Source organism: Mustela nivalis (assembly GCF_964662115.1).
Source record: "Mustela nivalis genome assembly, chromosome: 7".
NCBI classification, from domain to species: Eukaryota; Metazoa; Chordata; class Mammalia; order Carnivora; family Mustelidae; genus Mustela; species Mustela nivalis.
The window spans coordinates 3657715-3682555 of record NC_139026.1 but is presented as its reverse complement, the minus strand read 5'-3'; the positions used below and the strand labels follow the sequence as shown (position 1 = coordinate 3682555).

General features: G+C 45.2%; 1 protein-coding gene across 1 annotated transcript in view; it reads left to right on the top strand.

The window, feature by feature from the left end:
- ATXN10 (ataxin 10) overlaps positions 1–24841 on the top strand; it is a 159685-nt gene that overhangs the window by 48070 nt on the left and 86774 nt on the right. Inside the window, exons 6-9 of the mRNA XM_082739628.1 lie at positions 5555–5635; positions 12255–12420; positions 22035–22143; positions 24302–24471. Coding sequence (XP_082595754.1) covers positions 5555–5635; positions 12255–12420; positions 22035–22143; positions 24302–24471 — 526 coding nt within the window. The remainder of the gene's footprint in view (positions 1–5554; positions 5636–12254; positions 12421–22034; positions 22144–24301; positions 24472–24841) is intronic.

Sequence of the window (24841 nt, the reverse complement as noted above, 5' to 3'; positions counted from 1 at the left end):
CTTCACTCACCAGTGGACGTTTCTTCTTTGTGGAGTGGAAGAAAGAGTGGAGGGGGCGGTTGGCGGGCTCTGTCGGTGGCGTGTGCTGCTCTTGATCCTCGGGGTCATATGTTTGAGCCCCACACTGGTGTGGAGGTTTACTTAAAGGTAAAATCTTTAAAAAGAAAAAAAAGAACGGAGGAATTTTATCCTTGATCATTTTGAGCTGAAGGTGGCACAAAGAACCGGACCCTAAGTTCTCCTGAAACGTCTCTCCAGAAGGGCTGCGTGAGCAAAGGGCGAGCCCTGTAAAGGGGAGCATTTTCAGAGGAGCCACGGGAGGCAGAGTCGGACTGAGATGGGCTTGTCTTGACTTTTGGGCAATGGGGGGGGTTTCCCCGGGACACTCAACCTCTGTGGGCCTCTCTTTCCATACATCCTTATTTCTCAAATGAAGGGACTGATTTAGATGAGACGTTTCCAGGCTTTTGAGCTTCACGCCCCACGTGGTGAAAGGCGTGCAGAAACTCACTAGAGTGTTGGTTTGGCACCAGGAGTGTTGGCCAGCAACGGTGCCTCCTCTTGCTGTCGCTCTGAGCCTTGAATGGCCGTACTTCTCCCACCCTCTTCTACCTAGCATCACGGGAAGATGTCATTCTTGCCCTTGGCTTTGATGGCTTTGGGTTTTTAATGATCTTTGGTGAAAGTGAATGAGCCTAGTATTCAGTTCTGGTGACTTCTAAAGCATATGGTTTTGCACTTGACCTGAACCCAGTGCCTAGGAACAATTGCCCTTTTCCTGAGGATCCGATGCTCTTCTCTGTCGAATTCGTGAGGCAGATGGCACTCCTTCTTCGCTCAGGCTTGTAGGAAACTTGGAAAACTTAGAAATGCTCACTTTAAACATAAACTAAGTCATGGAGACACTGATTGAGTGAAGTGTGCCCAGGTGCTGTTCGTGGCACTGGAGATTCAAAATTCAGACGTTACATTTTAGTGAGAGACAGATAATGACCCCCCCCCCCATAAATGTATACTGCGCCAGATGAATGCTTTGAAGAAAAATACGCACCATGTTTCATGTACTGAGCTGCTCCTTAGATGGTGCTTGGCTCACAGGAGACAGTGGATAGTATTTGCTGTTTTATTAGTAGGAATTTAAATATGTCTGCCCAGAAATAGCTTCTGGTCCAACGAAACGTGTCTGAGTTCTCCACTGAGCTGTCCTGCCCAGAGACGGCCATGCTTTCACTCCTGCCTAGTGGGGTGTCTACAAAGCAGAAATAAATTTGAGATGAATTTTCCAGGATACGCTTCAGTCCCGTATCTAGTGCTTTGATAGACAGTATATTCCTGTGGTTCGAGTCTCGGAAAGCTTGGTTTCCCTCCCGGCCATCCGCCTAGTTCTTCCGTCCGGCCCCATCCCCGGAGCAGGTGAGCTGCTTGCTTGCTTCTCAGCACACCGTTGCGCCTCTTGCTTTTCTTAAAAATTTCTATATTTATATTCTCTTTTAAAAGATTTTATTTATTTATTTAGAGGGAGTGTGCGAGCAGGGGGTGGGGAAGAGGGAGAGAGAGAGAGAATCTCAAGCAGTCTCCAAGCACGGAGCTCTGTGTGGGGCCCGATCCCAGGATCCTGAGGTCATGATCTGAGCTGAATCTGAGAGCTGGAGGCTTAACTGACTGAGCCGTCCAGGCTTCCTGAGCCTCTTACTTTTTTAATCCAGTAGTGCATGTTCAAGATCTTTCCATGTAAGTATATAAAGAGCTTTCTCTGTCTTCCGCTGTGTGAATATACCGCAGTTTATTTAATCGGTTCCTTATTGGTGAACATTTAGGTTCCCAGTGTCCTGTAAATACAGAATTCGGCAGGGAGTAGCCTTGTTTATACATACGTCAGATTGCACGCGGGCTGGTATGATTGTCCCTTAATCCATTAAGTGCGATCATTAGGTCGAAGGGAATATGCTTTTTTATATTTTAACAAACATGCCAAGTAGCCCTTTTAGCTTTGGTACCCGTCTGCAGTCCTGCTGGCCACTGGAGAGGACCTGGTTTCTTGTTGTTGCTGACAGAGTGTGCTGTCGGAGAGGATGTGCCAGCCTCCAAGGGTTAAAATGGTATCATTACAGAGTTTTATTTATATTTCCCTTAAGAGTTGAGCACCGTTTTTATTTATATGTTGAAGAGCCCGTTTTTCTCTTATGTGCGTTCTCGTTTTCTTTACCTATTTTTCCATTTGGATGTCAGTTGTGTCCTTACCTGTATGAAGGAAGATATTCTAAGTTAGGGCCAGTAGTCCTTTGTGTGAAATAAAATGCAGATTTTTTTCACTTCTTTATCTTTTGACTTTGTGTGTGGATTTTTTTCTGTCTAAAAATCTTTGATGTTTTCGTAGATGAAATTGTCAGTCGTTTCTGTGTCCTGTAGACTTTTGGTAGTGGCTATGAAGATCTTAGTTCTACTGAAGTTTTCGTCCACTATTGTATCATTTCAGCTTTGAGGTTTAGGTGTTTGATCTGCTCGTGTTTTTTCTCTGTAGAAGGGCCAAAGTGTGGGTCCCCTTCCCTTTCTGCTCTAGACGCTGCTGATGGTCACAGCGGTCGAGCCCCAGAGTGGCTGTGACCCATCTCTCCCCTGCCCGTCCCCATCACCTTCTCCCTCACAGCCCCGCGCACCTGGAAGCCTTTTTAAATCAGGTTCCACCTTCTCCTTCCGAGTGTGTCTCCGTCTGCTGTTGGGCCTTAAGGATTTTATAAACATCCTGCTCAAGTCACGTTCTCACACACGTACAAGAGTGTTTTGTTGGTTTAAAAGGAAGTTCGCCGAAGTAACTTTTATTTTCCATAGTCAGACTTGGGTCTGTTGTTCGTTGTCTGAAAAACTATGATTTCATATATTTTGGCTGCTTTTATAGTTGTTTGAGGTAGGAGGGTAAATTGTTGTCCGTTATGCCTAGAATTGGAAGTCGTAGTTGGAGATTTTAACACTTTTCAGCCATCGACTGGAGCAGACCAACTTCAGCGTAGGCGTGCGTGATCTCAGAGCCGCCTTCACGGAGCAGCGCTATAGAGCATTACCTCAGCACTTGCCAAATCCACCTGTTGTCAGCTGCCTGTGTAATGTTCGCCAAGATCGACCGTAATATGGGCTGTAAAAAGGCTCAGTAAATATGCAGAAAGGATTACAAACATATAGGCTCTGACTTCGGTGACCTTACATTAGACAACCATAATCAGATGGTTCTAAGAAAAATTCCAGGCTTTTGGAAATTAGCTCATCTAAAGAATCAGTTTGTCAAAGAAGAAATCATAGGGCAAATTAGACAGTCTTTCAAACTGAAGGATAATGAAAATACAGAGATTTGGGGGATAAAGCTAAAGCAGGGCTTGGAGGGAAATGTGTAGCTTTGAATGTTTCTCCCGGGAAAGAGGAAGGGTCTGAAAGCAGTGACCTCCGTGAAGGTTCTTTGTGAAGAAGTCAAGAGCACAGAAAAGCCTGAGTAAGCGGAAAGAAGCAACTGATAGGAGATCAGGGCCGAAAATAGGGACACGGAACAGAAGTCAATAGAAAAGATGAACTAAGGCTAGTCTGGTTCTTTAGGAAGAACAACACAAATTGATCAAAAAGAAAGAGAGAGGACACTGGCTGACACGGTGCAGGAGGGTGTTGTCCTAGCACCGGGGCCAAAGGATGGGAGGGCCCGCAGCTGGGGGCCCGTCGCACTCCGAGCTGGAGGCTCTCGGTCCCGCGTCCCTCTTTAGACCCTCTTTGTCTTTCCCTGGCTCTAGTTCCCTGAGCCCACTGCCATCCTGTTCTTCCGTGTCCCCCTGCAGTGAGGGACTCTTGGAACACCTCCTCCAGCCTCTTGAATGTCTTGCCCTGACCCTCTGGCTAGGTCAGCTTCGTTATTTCTCTGTTTCACAAAGCATGTGTGTTGTTGCCCCTAAGACATTTTTGTCTAATTCCCTATTTACGCGTGGGCTTTTCTCCGCTGTTAGCATTTTGGAATATGGATTGTGATCTAGCTCCTAGCACAGTTCTGGAACATTTGTGGTGTTTTTTAAAATACTTTTTATTTTTTATTATTATTTATGTATTTGTTTTTTTGAGAGGGAGGGAGCAAGGGAGCACGGAGGCAGGCAGAGAGGGAGAATCTTAAGTAGGCTCCACGCCCAGTGCAGGGCCTGACACGGGGCTCGATCCCAGGACCCTGAGGTCGTGGCCTGAGCCGAAATCAAGAGTACAGTGCTCAATGGACTGAGCCCCCCAGGTACCCCAGAACATTGCATTTTTGAAGAAATGGTCTTTCGGGAAAATGTTTTGAGCTCCAAAAAGGTGAATCATGAATGAGTTTTAGGTTCGCCTTTGTGTACCTGGCTTAAAATGTGTGAATTTTTATTACTGCAGTCTGATGACCTACCTGAACTGGTAAAAAAATGGAGAATTTTGAATATATTCATCATTACTAGAAAAACCGAATATCCAAGTGCTGATCAGTTATTTTGAGGACTGTGGAAGAAATAGAACACGTTTGGATTTTGCTTTTCTATGAGCGACACTGTGTTGTGGTAGTTGGTGCAGTTCATTTGGTTATCATGCTAAAACACATAATTTCAATTATATTTTTTTAAGTGGTTAAGTAAACTGTGTTCCTAAATAGAGTTAATGCTTTACAGTCACTCTTACTGCTGTAGCCTTGGTTATAAACAGTATATTCTTTAGTTCTTAAGCCTGCAAATATGCCCTCTGGCCAATATGATTCAGAATTAATTAATAATACTATTCAGTCTTTTTAGTTGTCACAGTGGTACTTTAAAGAAATACGCTTATAATCTCTGCCTCGGGGTTTCCATAAGTTGATCTCTGAGTTTAGATGAGTACGTTGCTTGACAGTGAGGATGTTTTCTTGGTAACTCGAGAGCTCTTACAGACGAGGTGACCAAGCCAGTGTGCATTACTGGGTTGTTGGCTTGTGTTTAAAGATTTTATTTTTACTTATTTATTTGAGAGAGAGAGAGAGCATGAGAGGGGCAAGGTCAGAGGGAGAAGCAGACTACCCGCTGAGCAGGGAGCCCGATGTGGGACTCGATCCCAGGATTCTGGGATCACGACCTGAGCCGTAGGCAGAGGCTTAACCAACTGAGCCACCCAGGTGCCCCGTTGGCATGTGTTTAAATAATATGTGTGACATGTCCGTTTCCCCAGTTAATTTTAGCACTTCACCTTCTGAGTTAAGCAATTGATTATGGTTCCTGTTTATACCTGAACTTGTAGCTAAATTTCATTTTCCAGTTGAAATGAAACTTAGATAGGACCTAGAGTTGAATGAATTTGAATCAGTTCAATAAATTTTTCCAAAGTAAAATTGGAGAAACCTATTTGGAGGGTTTTTATTTTCTTCTAGCCGCTAATGGAAAAATGGTTCGTGACCCTCTTAAAACATTTTAAGATTACAGCCATGAAAAGTTCAATAAAAAGAACTTTTATGTGTAAAATGCCCATCAAGTCGGGAAGGCCATGTCCATTGTTCTATGTTTCTAGTAACCACACTTTCTCCTCCTTCTCTTCTTAGGTTCTTGATTATTACAGACCATTTTCTGAAAAGCCCGGAATTGGTGAAAGCGATGTATGCCAAAATGAGCAGTCAAGAAAGGTAACCCCCAAACCAGTGTGGTTTTAAGTACTTAGCATTCCATACACAGTATCCTGTGCACGTGACTGAGAAACGATGTGGTTTCGTAGTTGGCACCAAGTCTCTAAATACATGTTTCTGTGTCAGTAATGGTTTTAAATTGGTTGGTTGACATTACAGCTTAGCCACAACAGGCGGTAATTTACGTGGGGCTGCACGGTCCAGGTTGGCGCCATCATTCAGAAAAGGCAAACTCAGAAACATCCGGAACAGAATGTTGTGCATGTCCTTTCATTGCATTTGATTGGAAATGCGCTCCCGTGTTCACGCCACTGTGTAATGATTTGGGACGTACCCCACGCACGTGTAGTTTTCCCGTGGTCCTTTTGGACAGAGCCTGGGTACCCATGCGTGATCTTCCAGTGTTGTAGCGGCAAGAGCACTGCCCTGGGAGCACGGAGACCGTGGCTCCCTGCCTCCTTGTGATGGTCGTTCCTTCTGTGACCAGAGCCAGGCTCTTCAGGTCCGGATTCAGTCTCTCGGCCTGGAAGATGAGAGGATGGACTGACGTGATCCCCGGTGCCCTGGGTAACTGCCGTAGCTCATAGGTTCCCTAGCCTTATGGAAAGGTTGCCTTAGGAAAAATAAAACTTAGTTCGAAGTCATAGACCTGATGATCAAACACTTGAAAAAAATGTTAATCTTTTGATTGTGGTCAGAATTTTTATAAATGCTGTGGTTTTGCAATTCTTACGATCTACGTGGCTTCCAACACTTCAGCTTTTACACTCCTTTGTAGTCTCTTTAAGGGAGATTTCTTCTTTAATAGCTTTAATGAAAAGGGAAGTGCGTGCTTTTAAGTCAGTTTAAAGGCCGTGTTTCTAAATCCAGTGCCCCCCCCATAAGCTGCATATTTCTGTTGCAGAAAAAGAATCATTCGTAGCTTTTTTGACCTAAAATAAGTGACGTGAAGAGCAGTGCCATCAGTTGGAAAGTTGCTTTGGCGCAAGGGATGCCTGGACGCCGGGAGAGTGGTACAGGGGCCAGTGGTACTTTAATCCTCAGTTTTATATTTCCCATAATCCTGTCGAGGGATCAGTTTTTAAACTGCTCCATTATGTAGCCAAATGGAGATGCCAGATTGAACATTTTCTGTTTTTCTTATAAAGACGTCGTAGCCGCTGCGCCCCTTCAGCCGCGTCTGCCCGCGTGCCACGGCCCCTCATGGCTTTTCCTCGTGGGACGTGCTTTCGTTCCTCGCGCCCCTTGTCCCGCATCGTATCACGTGTGCACCCGTGTGCTGCTGTGTGACCCTGGCGTTGGGCTGCCTGCCCTGCGAGGGCACGGGCTCCCCCTTCTTCTTCCAGGGTGGCCGTGTTCCCCAGACGGTCCTTGGCACGTCAGGCTGCCGGAAAAAGTTGTTTAGGTGAAACCGTGAGGAAGCAAATGCATTTTCTCACTCGGGAACAGGTGCATTCCAGTTAGCGTCCCACCGTCTGGCCCAGGTGGGACCTTCGGAGCCCTGCCGGCCCCCTCTGGTGGCTGCTTCTTGGGCAGCGGCCTTGCTGTGGCTCTGCCTCGTGCCTCCTGAGTGGCGTGAGGCCCTCCACCGAGCAGCTTCGTCTCTGGTCCCTTCCCCACTCCCTCCCCGACTGTGCTCCCGGTTACCACATTGCGGCGGCACAGAGCTTCTGTCGTTCTCGAGGTCTTCCCTCTGATGTTGTGCTTTTGCAGGCGGCCTTTCCTCTGCCTGGAGCGTCCTGGCCACTGCGTCCCTTCTGGTGAAGGAATAGCTGAGTTTTGAGCAACATGGGTGTGAATACGTGCGGGTCCACGTATATGCAGGGTTTGTTTTATTTTTTTTAAAGATTTTCTTTATTTATTTGACAGACAGAGATCACAAGTAGGCAGAGAGGCAGGCAGAGAGAGGAGGAAGCAGGCTCCCTGCTGAGCAGAGAGCCTGATGCGGGACTCGATCCCAGGACCCTGGGATCATGACCTGAGCCGAAGGCAGAGGCTTAACCCACTGAGCCACCCAGGTGCCCCAAGGCAGGTTTTTAAAATAAGTACAGTCCTGTCAGTGTATTTTCTCTTCCTTCTGGTTTTCTGTTTTTCAATAGTTTATTTATTTAGTTTTATTTTAGAAAGAGTGGATGTGAGCAGGGGGAAAGGCAGAAGGAGAGGGCAAGAGAATCCTCAGGTTGACTCCACACTGAGCACAGAGCCCAGCACAGGGCTCGATCTCACATGCCTGAGATCATGACCTGAGCTGAAACCCAGAGTCGGGTGTTTAACCCGCTGAGCCACCCAGGCACTCTTCATCCTTTTGATTTTCTTGATAACATTTTCTTCTAACTTACTTTATTGTAAGAACACAATGTAATACATAACAACATACAAAATACACGTTAATTGACTTGTGTTATCAGTGAGGCTTCTGGTCAACAGCCAGCTGTTAGTAGTTGAGTTTTGCGGGAGTCAAAAGTGATAACCTGGAGTTTTGACTGTGTGTGGGGGAGTCGGGGCCCCAACCCCTGTGGTGTCTAGGGGTCAGCTGTGCACTCATGCTTTTAGGCCCTTGTCCGGGCTTGTGTGAGCTGTTTGTGGTGACTGACTCGAGCAGTTGGCCGGAGGGCCTGACACATTCCGTGCTGATGGCGTGTGTGCTGGGGTGTGTGCGTTGGGGGCGGGGGGGCACAAGGAGGTAAAAGGGGGCCTGGCAGGAGCACTCAGTCTGCGGTCAAGTAGAGCTCATGGGTTCCCTGTTGACTCCTTTTGAGGCAGTAATGGGCAATTCTATGTTCACAGTTGTGCATTCACAGATTAATAGCACTGAAAAAATTAGCATTTTTCTCAGCAGGGGTATTTAATGAATTTCTTTCCTGTGCATCCAGAATGGTGCTGTGTGCCTTGTTTGTGAGAACTGAGCACGTTCTCTGTGTTCTGTGGTTCAGATGAGGAACTTCCCTAGAGACCCCTGGGGAGACACAGTGGTACTTTTGGGAACACACATCAGAATCCCCTGAGGAATGCCCAGGCTGCAGCGCCCACCTGCTCAGTCAGAACGTCCACTTGGGCTGGGGGCTGCCAGATTGAAACACGTCTGTTGATCAGTGAGTAGAACAGGTAGTGAGTTCACTAAGTGCCTAATGGGTCTCCCTGGGGCATCACGGTGACAGTGTGGGTGGCTCCGGAGGGAAAGTGCTTGGAATGTCACCATTCATCAACTCCAGACCACTCGGTGACAAGTTGAGGATAGGGAGTCAAAACCCGTTTACGTGGTTGACTCAGCGGAAACCAGTCTGCCTGTATATGATTTTCTGGTCCTTCGCAATGAATGCCAGTATTATTAGATGAAACTCGCTGATATCCGGAAATGCTTGGGTGGTTCGCAGGCTTGTAGTCTGTATAGCAGAGTAGTGAACTGCAGAGGTAGTTCCGCGGCTCGTGGCTTGGGGTCAGTTGCCTGCTCTTGGGGAACTCGGATCTGTCTGCGGAATGAGGATAAGAACAGTAGCTGCCCGTGAAATTGCTGTAACTGATTGAGATCTGCAAGGAAGCGCTTAGCGCTTAGGGCACAGTTATCCCTCGGGAGATGAGTTGCTAGTTCTGCCTCTGTGACCCAGGGGAATCAGTGCCTTCCTGCCCTCTGCCACGCCGGGCTCTGCAGTCTTGTAGGGTCGGGCGTTTGTCCCAGGTTACAGAGGTAGCTGGGGGAGCGTTGGAACGCAGTCTGCTGGGTGCCAAAATCAGTGATCTTCTTCCCCACGGCCCAAGAATTTCTTATCTCTCTAACTTATTAAAGGATAGAGAGATTTCAGCCATACTTTTGTACCTGTATCTTGGTTAATTCAGGTTAATGAAAGGTTTGGCCTTTGTGGGCACAGCATTCAACAAATGGGCACATGTGGAGGAGCCCAGAGGTAAATCCATGGTTTGTTGGAGCCATCAGTCCTGAAACTTGAATTACCTTGTATTTCTGGGATTAGGGAATACTGTTCACGCCCGGCTCATAAAACTCCCCCCTCACGCTCCTCGCGTCCTCTCACAGAACCGCACCCGCCGCAGGACAGTGCAGGTGTGGCTGTTAAAATTGTAGCCTCCATTAGTTTAAGCATAACTTTCAAATAGAAATTTTGCTATAGAATTTTCCCCTAGAACTCTTCATGTGTATATATGTTGCCTTTTTTTTTTTTTAATGAAACAGAGCCTCATTTTGAGGAAAGACTGTGGAAGTGTTTAACCAGAAGTGGATCAGAAAGATTGCAAATGACAGCCAGCAGTTGAGGGAGAAAATCCTAGAAGCTCCAGCCTGAATTGAGGGGTGCGTCTGGTAGCCTGAGGCTACCAGGATTCCGGGGTTTTAGGACACAGGACTTTCACACCGATGTGTGGCTGTGGACAGCTAGTCCCTGACCTTTTTAACTAGATCTCTTGCTTTTTCATCCTTCACTTTGGAGGGAATAAATAAATCAGCGAGTGCATAGCACTTGTATTCTGTCACCTTTTCAAGGAAGGGTTTAATGTGGTTCCGCCACAGCTAGAAGAACTAAGACATTCCCCATTGTGTCCCGTTTTCCTGGATTCTGCAGGACATTTCTGGACACCTATGGTTCCCTGTGGTTTCTGGCTTGGAAAGGAGGTGGCAGATATAATGCACCACCATAATAAGTGATTTTGAAAACAGTTTCCTCCGTGAGGTGTGAGTGCCCCACACGTGATTCCTGTATTTGACGGCTAGGTTGGTTTTTGATGGTGGCTCAGAGTAGAGGGAGTTGGAGAGTTTGATGGGGACTCGAGTTGGGATGCCCCTGAATTTTTGGACCCACTCCCTAATAATTAGAGCCACTAAAAGTTTTTGTTGACAGAGAACACAGTAGAAGTAGGATCATTTAATGAAGTCTCATTTATTCTCAGGTGATAGTTAAGCTTGATTTGTGTTTTTATATTTTGAGCATTTATTTTTTATTTTGACCTTAAAATCACTTTCAGCTCTTCTGCTTAGCTGTCCTGTGCCCTGTGTTACAGTGGCGCAGTAGAGTGCAGAGGAGAGGGAGGTCTGGGGGCGGACGGCCTGTGGTGAGCTTGTAAGGAAGGCCGCGTCTGTGCTGACCTGTCAGCTCCAGCTTCCACGGCTCTCTCAGAATGTCCCCTGGGACTCCGCGGTGTTCCCCGTCCTGCTGGACGCGCTCGGGTACCTGCCCCTCTGTCTCCGACCTCCTGCAGCTCCATCACGGTCACTTCCTCCTTCTTTTCTGTTCTGAGTATCAGCCCACACACAAGGTGCTCAATTCCCGGAAACCAGAGCTCATGACGTCTCATACCTACAAGCATTGCCCCAGTGTCCCAGGTTAAAAGGAGTGTTTTTAGAGCAGTTATTTGGGTTCCTTAGCTGGCCTCCTCCCTGGCATTTCCGGAAAGTTACCTGCCTGGGAAAAGTGGGAAGCCTGGTTTTATGGCCCGAGAGGACCCCATTCATTTGTAAAGTCTCTGTGTGAATAAGGGAAAATGAAAATATCCTAATACTGAACTACTTGTTGTTCTTCTGTGCTCAGTCGAGGGCATTATTTGTTTGCTTTTGAATTAGTCTTTGCTATAAGAAATCGGAGGCCATTAGGAGTCTTGAAAACCGGTACGGTCTGTGTGTGATTTTTCCAGACTGGTATCTTTCCTGTCATTTAGCAAAAATACGGGAAGAGTTTGGTACAGTTTTATTCTACTTCGCAGCTTACAGCAGTAAACAAGTTCTGTTTGTTTGTTCGGTAAGAAACGCTCCGAGCCTGCTCTAAGCGTATTTTCCCCATTTATGGAGTATCTGCGTCTTTTCTGGTTTGGAAGTAAATGAGAGTTATGCCTTTAGTCCCAAGTCACAGTGTGATTTTGGGAAACATCCTGCTTGGTGTATGCTGGATAGACTGCCCTGTGTAGGGTACATTTTTTTTTTCCCTCAGAAAAGGAAAGAGTTTGTTGAATAAAAATACTTATGGGATCATTTAAGTGTTGATGTAAAATGTCATGGGTTTAGTCTCCAGATTTACGTTTTTATGAGCTAAAATAACGAAACAAACAAAGCCAGCCTTTACAAGAAGGCCAGTACAAGGAGGAGCTGAGGCCTGTGGCCGAGGAGGGAGAGGGGGAGCCTGTGCCTGAATCCCGACACGGCAGCTTGGCACGTGTGATCTGGGCGGGTCAGTCGGCCTCAGTGAGCCCTGTTCGCCCTGCAGAATGCAGGCCAGGGATGGTAGCTGCCTCTCGGAGACCGTGTGTGTCGAACGTTTGTTAGCCCAGCAGTGAGCCGGGCATCGACGTTATTCGCCCACTGAACCTTGCTGCTGTTGTCATCGTGTGTGTGTGTTACAAAACCTGATCCGACAGCGTTTCTGAAATGTTGAGTGAAGGGCCCACAGGAATGCATCTTGAAAAGGTGCTGGTTTCTGTCGTCCTGTCCCATCAAAGAAGCCACAATTTTAAAAAGTACGTAATTGATGAAGATTGATTTTATTCACACAAAATATTTCCCTTAGCTAGACATTAGAAACAAAGTGAGAAATTTAAAAGTAAGCATATTCTCTTAGAATGCGCGCTCAGTATTTCTAGCGTTGTATGACATACTCACCTGAAACTCTTGTACATTGTCCAGAGTTACATTGCTGGACCTCATAATTGCGAAATTAGTGGGGGATGAGCCGCTGACCAAGGATGACATCCCTGTGTTCCTGAGCCATGCGGAGCTGATCGCGAGCACGTTTGTGGACCAGTGCGAGATGCTGCCCAAACTGACGTCGGAGCAGCACGCGGACGGTGAGGTGAGAGAACGGGTTCCTGAGTCTCGGACGGGAGAGAGCAGGGGATTTTCTGACCCAGCTAGGCCCTCTCTGAGAATTCTTTTATAAAAGCTTTTAAAAATATCGCTTGACTAATGTGTGGACTGCTGTGGATTGAATGTTTGTGTCCCCTCCCCTCCAAATCCATTGCAGACTTGATGGCCAAGGTGGTGGTCCTAGCTAGTGGCTGGGCCTGTGGGAGGTGAGGAGGTCTTCAGGGGGGAGCCCCCAGGAATGGGATTAGTGCCCTGATAGAGACCCTGCCGTCATCCTCTGCCCCGTCACTGCGTGAGGACGCTGAGAGGTCAGCCGTCTGCAGCCTGGAAGAGAGCCTTCATCGGAACCCAGCCGTCATGATCAGGGCCTTGGGTCTCCGCCGCCTTGAGTTTCTAAGCCGCGCAGTCTGTGGTAGTCTGTTACACGGCCCGGATGGGTGAGGACAGTGTCCTTGTTTTAGAACAGTTAGGAGAATACGGCAGGGAAACAGCGCCCTTATTCCTGCTGTCCAGAGTTAATGACCTGAAAACAAATTCTTCTTTTTTTTTTTTTTTTCAAGATTTTATTTATTTATTTGACACAGAGAGAGAGAGCACAAGTGGGCAGAGAGGCAGGCAGAGAGAGGGGGGAAGCAGGCTCCCTGCTGAGCAGAGAGCCCGATGCAGGGCTCGATCCCAGGACCCTGAGACCATGACCCACGCTGAAGACAGAGGCTTAACCCACTGAGCCACCCAGCGCCCCACCTGAAAGCAAATTCCAGCGAACATGTTTTTCCAGGCAGATAACATCAAATGTATATGTTCATCCCTGCGCACACAAATCTATATGTATTAAAAATGAAATCAGGCTGTGCTATTTGTAAGTTTCTGTTTTTTCTTCTCCTGCATGTAATTATGAGGGTAGGCGTTTTGACTATTCCTTTCATAGTACTGTGCATACAGCAGGCACTTAGTCTTTGCGGAATGAAGTCAGTGTAACATTAAAAGTGAAGAATTGGCCATAGTTCATTTGTCCAGCTGTTAGTTGGACCATCAGGTTGTTCTTATTTCTGTTTCCTGAGGTTAGTGCTACCCTGTATGTCTTGGCAGTTCCATCTTTGTACCTTTCCACCCTTAACCCAGGAGTGCAAGTGCTGGGTGTTAAGGATACATCCAGCTTTGTGTTGTCTTCTTTTTTTTTTTTTTTTTTTTTTGGTAAAGATGTATTTATTTGCGAGACAGAGAGAGTACACACACTTGGGATGGGGGAGGAGCATCTGGTGAGGAGGGAACAGAATCCCAAGCAGACTCCGCGCTGAGCACAGAGCCCGATGCAGGGCTCCATCCCCGGACCCTGAGATCATGACCTGAGCCGAAATCAAGAGTCGGATGCTTAACTGATTGAGCCACCCAGGCGGCCCAGGGTATATCCAGTATTAAAGCTTAAGGTATACATTTCTAAATTGCCTTCCAGAATGTTTGTTTCTTCTGTCAATATAGGACGTTCCTGATCATACACCATCCTGTAATTATTCTATTTTATTTTCCTCGGGGCCACCTTGGATTAGTCCAGTCTTTACCAAGGCGATGGAAGCATTGATAATCCTTCACACTTGAGAAATTCTCATTATTTTTGTCCGTCCCATCCCCCTTCCCTTCCGTCTTCAAGTTAGAACGGTTCTGTGTCTGGAAAGTGGCGCAGCAATAGAAAGGAAGGGGTTTGTGATGCGACAGCAGAGAGGAATCACGAGCTTCCGGCCCGAGATTAGCCAGACCCGAGAACGTATCTTACGATTCCATCTCCAAAATTCTGTGGCAGGCGAAACTCACTGATGTGAACAAAGCAGGTCTGACGTCCCCTGAGGCTGGAGGGGAAGGGGTGGATTTGATGTGAAGGATACGAGGTATGTCTTGAGTAAGAGAAAAGTGTACGTAGCTGCGTACCTCGACAAAACCGCACGGCGCGCTCGAGATGGCCGTGTTTTATTGCATGTGGACTGGATCGCGCTAACACCGATAAAAAACATTTCTGTGCTGCTGGGAGTGGCAGGTGGAGAGCGACTCACGCGGGCAGTGGGGTGGGGAGATGGGAGGGGCTGCCCTTCTGTGGGGCCATCCACTGTCTCCGGATCGGTTCATGTTTTCTAGATCCGTGTGTGTGATGCCGTGAACGGTTCGCTCCCTCTGCGTGCAGCCCATGCTTGCGACTCTGGCGGTAGATCTTCTCTGTGACTGTACCTTTTTCCCAGCGACTTTGCCCTGGGTGTTCTGTACCTCGTCCTGCAGACCACGTTGGGTCTCGCGGACAGAGCTGGTGTTTGTCTTCTCATTTCTGTGACAGGAGCGCGCACGCCTTGGCTCACAGGAGCCTTTCCTTTCTGGAGGTGGATTTGCCTCCGTTTCCAGCAGGAGGAGCAGTGAGCTGTGCTTCAAAAAGTTGTAAAAATTAATTCTCTAGGACACAGAAAAGGAAGTAAAACTTGCTACTTGTTAAACTATAGCTTTAAACTTTTTCAGGGCCCTGGTATTTGCTGTATAGATGACTACAGTAATATAATAAGAAAGTACCTAATGGAACTTTATACATGGAGGAAAATTTGTATTTTCTTTCAAGCAGTTTTTTTTTCTCTAAAATGGGAAGAATTACTGTATATTAATAAATAGAAAATTTTAGGCAGTTTTCTTTTGAAAAGCCCAGAGAGTTCACTTTTTTTTTTTTTTTAAGATTTTATTTATTTATTTGACAGAGAGATCACAAGTAGGCAGAGAGGCAGGCAGAGAGAGAAGGGGAAGCAGGCTCCCTGCTGAGCAGAGAGCCCGATGTGAGGCTCGATCCCAGGACCCTGAGATCATGACCTGAGCCGAAGGCAGAGGCTTTAACCCACTGAGCCACCCAGGCGCCCCGAGAGTTCACTTTTTAAAAAATCATTGATCGGGTGCCTGGGTGGCTCAGTCGGTTAAGTGTCTGCCTTAGGCTCTGGTTGTGGTCCCGGGGTCCTGGGATTGAGCCCTGCGTCGGGCTCCCTGCTTGGTATAGAGTCTGCTTCTCTCTCTCCTGCTGACCCCCCTGGTCACGCTCTCACTCTCACTTCTCTCAAATGAATAGAAAAAATTTTAAAAATTGATTGGTCTATATAGTCATGACCTGGACATGTTAGTATGTATGTGTTCTCCTTTCAGTCAGATGTTTTTAAAAAAGCCACAGTCGGGGCGCCTGGGTGGCTCAGTGGGTTAAGCCGCTGCCTTCAGCTCAGGTCATGATCTCAGGGTCCTGGGATCGAGCCTCACATCGGGCTCTCTGCTCAGCAGGGAGCCTGCTTCCTCCTCTCTCTCTCTCTGCCTGCCTCTCTGCCTACTTGTGATCTCTCTCGCTGTCAAATAAATAAATAAATAAAATCTTTAAAAAAAAAAAAAAAGCCACAGTCCCTTTAAGGTGACTTCTCACCTCGGTATTTAAATGTACCATATACCCAGCGGTCTCCCTGAGCCGGCCCGGACGGGCTGACCGAGAGTCAGTTAATATTCAGAAATCCGTGAGCTGACTGTTGAACTCCTGGTAGCCTGAGACCCGCCGTGATGGGAGTGTGTCTGCGGCGGGCGTCCGCAGCGGCTGCCGATCAGCGCTCCGTGCTCCTGCCTCCTCTTCCCTCTCCCCACAGCCAGCAGACCGGCAAACCTCTCGCTTACCCAGTTGTGATGTCCCTAGGACAGTATACCCAGGAAGGGTCCCATGAGGCCGTGACCAAAAAACCGGAGTGAAAATGTCTCGGGGTCATCTGTTGCGTATTTGCGTAATCATTTGGCTTTAAAATCCCGAGACTTGTCCTCAGTCTTCCTTAATAGAAACAGTTTCAGGTCCTCACATGAACGTGTGTGTCTCTGGCTTTGGTATTTTTGGGTACTTGTTTCCAGTGTCTGAGAACGCTGTCGTCGGTGCGAAGGCGCTTCTTATCCTGTAGGACATAGGGTTCAGTCCAGCTTTACCTTGAGTCTTAGTCCTGTCACTCGCAGGGGGCATGGCCTTTCCTCTGGAAGTTAAATAAATTCTTTTTCGTTCTGTAGTTTCTCGTATTCATCTGTTAACGAGAATTATCCTCAGGTGGGGGGGGTGGTTCACTCTTTTATTCCATGCCGTGCCTAACTTACGTTGTAGTATCTGTAGTATCTGTTAACATAGTATTTAATAAATACTTGTGGAATAAGAAAGGGTAATCTTTCATCCCACAGACCGATAAGAGATTAAATATTTGTATTGTGCAAATAATATTTGCTTATTAAATACAAAAAATTCACACTGAAGTCAGTGAAACAAAAGTCCTCATTCCCGTCCAACCCCTGTGTGTTTTCTGTGGACATATCAATATATACTTTTTTATCTCAGAGATTTTTGTAAGTACACACCTGTTTTTTTGGTTCATTTCTTCTTCTTCTTTTTTTTTTTTTTAAGATTTTATTTATTTGTTTGACAGACAAAGATCACAAGGAGGCAGAGAGGCAGGCAGAGAGAGAGAGGAAGCAGGCTCCCCGCTGAGCAGAGCCCAACTCGGGTCTCGATCCCAGGGCCCTGAGATCATGACCCGAGCCGAAGACCGAGGCGTAACCCACTGAGCCACCCAGGCGCCCCTCTTTTTATTTTTTTTAACAATACTTTTTTTATTCTTCAACTTCTTGTTTTACCTAGCCTGAAGTGTCTCATACATCTTTCCACTTTAACACACGATGGTGCCTTCATCTCCTCCTCCCTCACAGTTGAGCAGAATTCCACTGGACAGAGGAGATAGAATTTTCTTGTTTGTTCTCTGTCGCCGTACACTTTAATTGCTGCCAGGGTTTTTCCTCAGACCTTTACAAGTAATGCTGTAGCGTGGAAATCTTTGCAGTTTGGGGCAGGTAGATCTGGAATTGTAAATTCCCGGATGTTGAATCACTGAGTCAAAGAGTCTGTTTATTTAAAATGTTTAGAAATACTTGTAAATGCCAGACAAAAGAGCATGGGAGTATATGGGTTTACAGCCTCTCCCTAATCTGACTTAATTCCCATTTCTCTGTAACTGTGTTTTCAGTATCCAGCATGTTAATTGGTTTTTCATGTTAGGTTACCTTCTAAAATACATTTAATAATGTTTTTGTTATATATACAGGAAACTTCCCCCCCATAGTTCATTTTTTGTTTGAATTTACTTATGGTATCCTCAGCCTTTTAGAAGTTTATATTTTGGTCTTCAATTTGTTAGGCTTACCAACTTTATCCTTATGGTTTCTGAAGTTTTTTACATATTCTGTAAAACCATCTTCACTTAGATTGTGGAAATATGCCCCTGTATGTGCTCATCCTTTTAGTACTTGATCCACATTTTTAACTGAATTTCTTTTTGAGCAAGGAGGGAAGTATAGATCCAGGTTCTGTCTTTGGATGATTCAAGATTCTATAATCTTTGGTCAAGGACCACTTGGGTTTGAATCCCAATTTCCTCTATTACTGGTATGTGACCTTGGAAGAGTTGCTTGTCCTCTGTGCCCAGCTTCTCTGCACAGAGAATGTATTAGTACATTCTAATGAACTAATGAGTACGTTAATAGCAGTAATAGTGATGAATAGTATTTTGACGTAAGCATTTACTACACTGATCGGTACCTGGTTAGCGCTCCCCAAATGGTAGCTGTTAATTGTTATGTCAATACCATTTAGTGAGTAATCTCATCCTTTCCACTGTTTTTTAATGCCGCCCTTGTCATATATTACATTCTTGTATGTTTGGGGATCCATTTCTGTGCTCTGTTTTACAAAGAGAACCAGTGAGATACTAATAGCTATCAGAGAATTCTGAGAGCCGCGTGTTTATACGCAATGAAAGAATGCTGGAGTGACGTGACTGACAGGTGCGAATGCTGGTCTGTGCATAAGACAGGAATTAATTGCATTCCAGCCAGACCCAAGGAATCCGTGTTTCTGTGAACAAGAGTCATTTGCACCGTTATCACTTTTTTACAACTTCTAATATTGTAAAATTGTTTAAAGACTCCAAAGGGGAAAGTTAACCCAGACGGATGATCTAGACAGGAGACTAATCTTTTTCCCCCCTTTTCTGCCCGCTGTAGAGCCTCATTCCTTTGATGTGCCTGTGTCTGTTTCCCCAGTGCCCAATTTAATGACTACAGTTGTGTGATACTTAACAAATACTAGAAGGGCATCTCAAATATTCCCCTTAGGTTTCAAGAGAATCATTTTCCTGGCTTCTTTTTTCATTGTTGGTTTCCAGATGCTCCTTAGGAATACATTATTAATAAAGGGATTCTAATAATTAAGATTGGGAATGTGTTAGGTGGAACTAGATTAATTTATAGAATTTAGGAGCTGGAAGGAGACATCTACGTGATCCTTCCAACTCTCTGATTTTATTCTTACCTTCTTATCATGGAAGATTTCAAGCAGACTAAGCGAGAAAAGCATCCTGAACCCCGTCTGCCATGTTCATTACCACTCTTGTTCTGTCCGTGATCCTAGCCTGATCTTGTGGTAACTGCCCTGGATTGAAGCAAAATTTGGGCATGTCTCATCAGTGCATTATTTTATATGTATCTTTAAAGAAGATGAGGAGTCACACCCAAGTCAACTATAAGCACACCTAAAAAATTAGCAGTATAATTATAATATCAAGTAAACAACACTGAGATTTTCCCCCATCATCTAGTAGTTTTGCTCAAGTTCATTTCTTTTTTTAAAAGATTTTATTTATTTATTTGACAGAGATCGCAAGTAGGCAGAGAGGCAGGCAGAGAGAGAGAGAGAGAAGCAGGCTCCCTGCGGAGCAGAGAGCCTGATGCGGGGCTCGATCCCAGGACCCTGAGATCATGACCTGAGCCGAAGGCAGCGGCTTAACCCACTGAGCCACCCAGGCGCCCCTGCTCAAGTTCATTTCTTTGAAGCAGGATACCAACAGAGGCCATGCGTTACAGTCGGTGGTCGTGTCCCAAATGCCCATTCATGTGTATATGTTCCACTCTTGCCGGCTCCTTCCGGTTTTCTCTCCTTTTTTCTTCTGCTAGCGTGTTTATTGAAGAACCTGGGTCTTTTTTCCTGGAGAGTTTTCTGCAGTGTGAATTCTGATTTTATCTCCATGGTGGGGTTTAACACATTCCTCTGACTGATGATAATAATTCCAGAGAGCCTGTTCACATCTGGGTTAGGTTTTCGTGTCTTTTTTTCCAGTAATGTTGTATTGTTGGTGATACATGCTTTCATCAAGAGGCAGGTAACGTCTGGTTTATCTTTTGTGATGTTACCTGGATTAGTTCATTCTTTGGGGGGTTGTGGAATGATGGTATTTTGACTCTTAGCATTTACAAACTTCTCCTAATCAACTGTTAGGTTGTACAAGGTATAATCTGATTCCCAGTCTTATAAGTAGTGAGTTGGTTTTATGACATCAGCTATGAGGTGGTATTGTTTGGATTTCTTTTTTTTTTTTTTAATATTTCATTTTATTTATTTGATAGAGATCACAAGTAGGCAGAGAGGCAGGCAGAGAGAGAGGAGGAAGTAGACTTCCTGCTGAGCAGAGAGCCCGACGCGGGGCTGGATCCCAGGACCCTGGGATCATGACCTGAGCTGAAGGCAGAGGCTTTAACCCACTGAGCCACCCAGGTGCCCCGGTTTTGTTTGGATTTCATCGCTGTTGTGATGTCATAGTTTTAAAACTGCCTGATTTCCTTTTTTATTTTTTTAAGATTTATTTATTTATTTTAGACAAAGAGCAAGAGCATGAGAGCGGAAATGACTCCCCGCTGAGCAGGGAGCCGGATGTGGGGCTCCATCCCAGGACCCTGAGATCGTGACCTGAGCCAAAACCAAAAGTTGGACGCTTAACCGACCTAGCCACCCAGGCACCCTTGAAACCACTTGATTATTTTCAGTCCGTTTCAGCTGTAATTCTCCCTCGTGTTCTCATGTGCCATTGCCAGCCAGTGCCTCCTCAGTCTACCTCTGGTTCCTTCCAGTGTGATCCCGATCTTCTCTATCGCCCGTTTGCTGTCTGGCATGACAGGGTGTCCAGGATCCCATGACACGTATTCTGACCTAGCTCTACAGCCACCAGCCATTCTGGGAGGGGGCATGGCATCCACAGGTGCCAGTCTGGGCAGCTGACTGGGCAGCCCATTCACAGAGGGGGTGCTGACGCTGCACGACGTCTGTGGGTTTGCTCAGGAGTCCTCTGAATGGGGCTCCGATCTCCACCTTCTCATCTGGACATTTCCCTTAACTCATTCATGAGCAAGTGAAAGGTACAGTAAAATTAAAGATACAGGGCATTAAAAATGTGTGTTGTGGGGCACCCTGGTGGCACAGTTAGCTGAGCGTCTGACTCTTGATTTTGGCTCACGTCATGACTGCTGGGTCATGGGATTGAACCCCATGTCAGGTTCCGCACTCAGTGCAGAGTCTGCTTGCTTGGGACTCTCCCTCTCCCTTGGACTCGCTCTCTCCCTCTAAATAAACAAACAAACAAATAATATTTTTTTTTTTTTTAAAGATTTTATCCATTTACTTGACAGACAGAAATCACAAGTAGGCAGAGAAGCAGGCAGAGAGAGAGAGGAGGAAGCAGGCTCCCCGCTGAGCAGAGAGCCCAACGCGGGGCTCGATCCCGGGACCCTGGAATCATGACCTGAGCCGAAGGCAGAGGCCTTAACCCACTGAGCCACCCAGGTGCCCCACAAACAAATAATTTTTAAGATATGTTGTTTCTTGTGTTTTCTTTTGAGATTTCAGAAAGGTAGATTAGAATATTACCTTCAAATCTTATAACTGGAGAATAGTAAGTAGAGGTTTAGAATTAACTAAAGGAAATAGTTTATTTTTCTTTTGAAGAATGTTATCTTTATGACCTGAATTTATAGCATCTACCACATTTTGCCAAATAATGTGCACTTTAAAAATGAGGGTCAAAATCTGTACAAAATTGGATTTTACCACTTTCTTCAGATTACCTAACGCCGTGTAGTTGGTTGTTTCTGGTTCATTTGGTTCATTGATGATCAATTATTGAGTAGTCACATGAACTAACATTTTCAAATAACGTTATCTTCTCCAGCCTTGTAAGATACTGCATAAAGGTTTATATTTACCCAGAAATAATGCGCGTTCTTGCCACCAGAGTTCTTTCAACCACAGCATTTTACAGGATTCCTGTGGACAAGAAATTAATGTATTTCATGGGCTAGTTGAATCTTTAAAGTAGAATTTGCTTGCTGGGAATGCTTTAAAAAGAAAGTATTTGCATAAATGTTATGTACATAACTAGTAATTTTGAACGTTTATTCCACTGTTGGAAGGTATTTTTGCTTGAATAAGAACTTTTCTGACTCCTCACTCCAAGAAGACACATAATGACACATAATCTCGCGTTCTTGATGGCAGATGTTGCTGTTAGGAAAAATGATCGTTCACATACAGATTTAATACTTGTGTTTCGTTCTTGGTCGTTTTGTTTTCTCTCGTTGGATGCTTCTTTCCCGGCACCAACTCTTCAATATTTTTCATAATATTCCTTTCTTTCACCGTTACCGGTAACAGTTGCAGATCATTTCACTTGACTTAAAAGTCATGCTTTCTATTTCTAGGAGGCGTTGGCCACGATCCGGCTTCTTGATGTCTTGTGTGAAATGACCGCGAATACTGACCTGCTCAGCTATCTGCAGGTTTTTCCTGGCTTGCTGGAAAGAGTGCTTGGTGAGTGAAGTATTCCACCTGCTATGATTTGTAATTAAGGAATCTTTGGCTTGTCATGCTGAAATGTAAGCCCAAACACAGATCCTTAATTTTTGGTGTATTGGTATATTTTTGAGATTTTTTTTTATTTTTTAATTTTTTTGGTGGGAGGGAGGAAGAATCACTGTTTTGATCCCAGCTGTGGCTTCTGCCACTTACCTGCCATCAGGATGCCTGACCAGTAGATGGGAATACTTATGCCTGTTACACACGGTGTACGTTGTGGACGTTTCCTTAGTCGTATTGTGGCGACGTGGTAGGAGGGTAATGATGGTGGAGGATGGTTGGGGATGGCGATGGTTTCCGCAGTGATGATGGTGATTTTTATATTCGTTTTCCAAATTCGTTAAGTTTATTTTTCCCAGTTACCTTTTTTTTTTTTTTTTAAAGATTTTATTTATTTATTTGTCAGAGAGAGCGCGAGAGCAAGCACAGGCAGACAGAGTGGAAGGCAGAGTCAGAGGGAGAAGCAGGCTCCCTGCGGAGCAAGGAGCCTGATGTGGGACTCGGTCCCAGGACGCTGGGATCATGACCTGAGCCGAAGGCAGCTGCTTAACCAACTGAGCCACCCAGGCGTCCCCCCAGTTACTTTTATAGGGCACAAAGGAGAGTGCCTTACACATAGTGATTATGTATTTGGTTCTTAACCATTGGTTGGCATACCATCTTTGCTAAAAAGCTATTTGCAAAATAATTCAAGTAGAACCTGTTCTTGTGGTTAGCCATGCTTATGGTGTTGTTATTCACTGTTTGCTATTTTTTTCCTTTAAAAAGGGATTATACTTGTTGTGGAGATGCGTATGCTAAGAATGGTGAATTTGTATTGAGGTGGGTAGATGACTCAGCAGTGAGCTATAGCAGATGTTGAGACTCTCCTGTCAGTGTTGTATTCTGAGGGTGGTGCTTTTAGTGGTAATTAAAATGAAACACCACAAACCCTGGGAAACAGAATCTTTTTAGAAAAATGTGTGCTTGGAGCCAGGGCAGACAGTTGTTTTCCCCACTCCGCCAGATTACTGACTTCTCTGAGCTTGATTTCTTCATTATAAAATTGGGAAAATGATACTTGCATTTTTTGTTTTTTTAAGATTTTATTTATTTACTTGTCAGAGAGAGAGAGTGCACAAGCAGGGGGAATAGCAGGCAGAGGGAGAAGCATACTCCCTGCTGAGCAAGGAGCCCGATGAGAGACTTGATCCCAGGACCTTGGGATCATGACCTGAGCCAAAGGCAGACACATAACCAACTTGAGCCCCCCAGGCATCACAATACTTGCATTTAATAGGTTTGTGAGGGTGCTAAATGAGAAAACGTGGAAACACTTAAACACAGCTTCTGGAAGATGATCTATTTTCATATGCTGTCTGGAGACATTTCATAGAGCATAATATTGTTACTTCTTTCAAATATAGCTAGAATAGATTTAGGGAGAGTACATGTTGCCTTTCAGTTCTCTGGACAATGAGAAAAAAAAAGCAACCTACTTCTTGGTTTCTGTCCTACAGCTCATTACAGAATAGGTACTGATTGCATTTTAGATGTAGTTGACTGTAGTTCTCACCTGAGTTCCTTCATAAAGAATTTGGGATTGGAAACCTGTTTATAAGAAAGATTGCAGAAGGCACCTGGGTGCCTGAGTCACTTAGGTATCTGGCTTTTGGTTTTGGCTCAGGTCATGATCTCCTGGTTGGGGGATCGAGCCCCTGTGTTGGGCTCTGTAGCTCAGTGGGAAGTCTGCTTCCCCCCTGCCTCCCCCTCGCGCATGTACATGCAAGCGCATACACACTCTCTCTCTTTCTCTCCCTCTCTCTCCTCTCTCAAATAAATAAATAAATAAACAAATCTTTAAAAAAAGAAAGAAAGATGGCAGGAAACTTTCACCTAACTTTTTTCTTTGTGGATAAATAAAGTCCAAGTTGGGATAATCGTTACGGCTTATCACCCCAAAACCAGAGTCATGAAAAAATTTCAAGCAAAAGAAGAGTTTTCTAATCATTAAAGGTATTTCACCTTTATTTTATCTCTGTTCATTGATATAAGTTAGATTTGTATCTGGAAAATCGGTACAAAATACTAAAAATTTTCTTACGGAAAATAAAGCTTCCTGTTTTCGTTACAGATCTCTTGCGACTGATTCACGTAGCTGGCAATGACTCCGCAAGCATCTTCAGTAGCAGTGGCTGCATAAGGGCGGAGGGTGACATCTCCAGTGTGGGGGAGGGGTTTAAGTCTCATCTCATTCGACTGATCGGAAATCTATGTTACAAGAATAAAGACAACCAAGACAAGGTAAGATGATTTCTCAGCATGTGACATAGACATATGGCTTTGTTGAGAATATGGTATTTAGAATTTAGACTATATCCATTTTTTGGAATGAATGTTTTTGAGTGTTCAGAAGGTAGCTTAAAATAATATGTATGTGCACACATTCCCAGAGATACGCATCCTAGGTCACATTTGTTTATATCAGGGTTTGTATTTTTGTAATTTTGCATTATATTTTCCCGTCTCCTTTCTCCTAAATTGTCAATGTGTGTCCTAAGCTGGTGCATTTAAACACACTCTTTTTTTTTTAAGATTTTATTTATTTATTTGACAGAGAGAAATCACAAGTAGATGGAGAGGCAGGCAGAGAGAGAGGGAAGCAGGCTCCCCG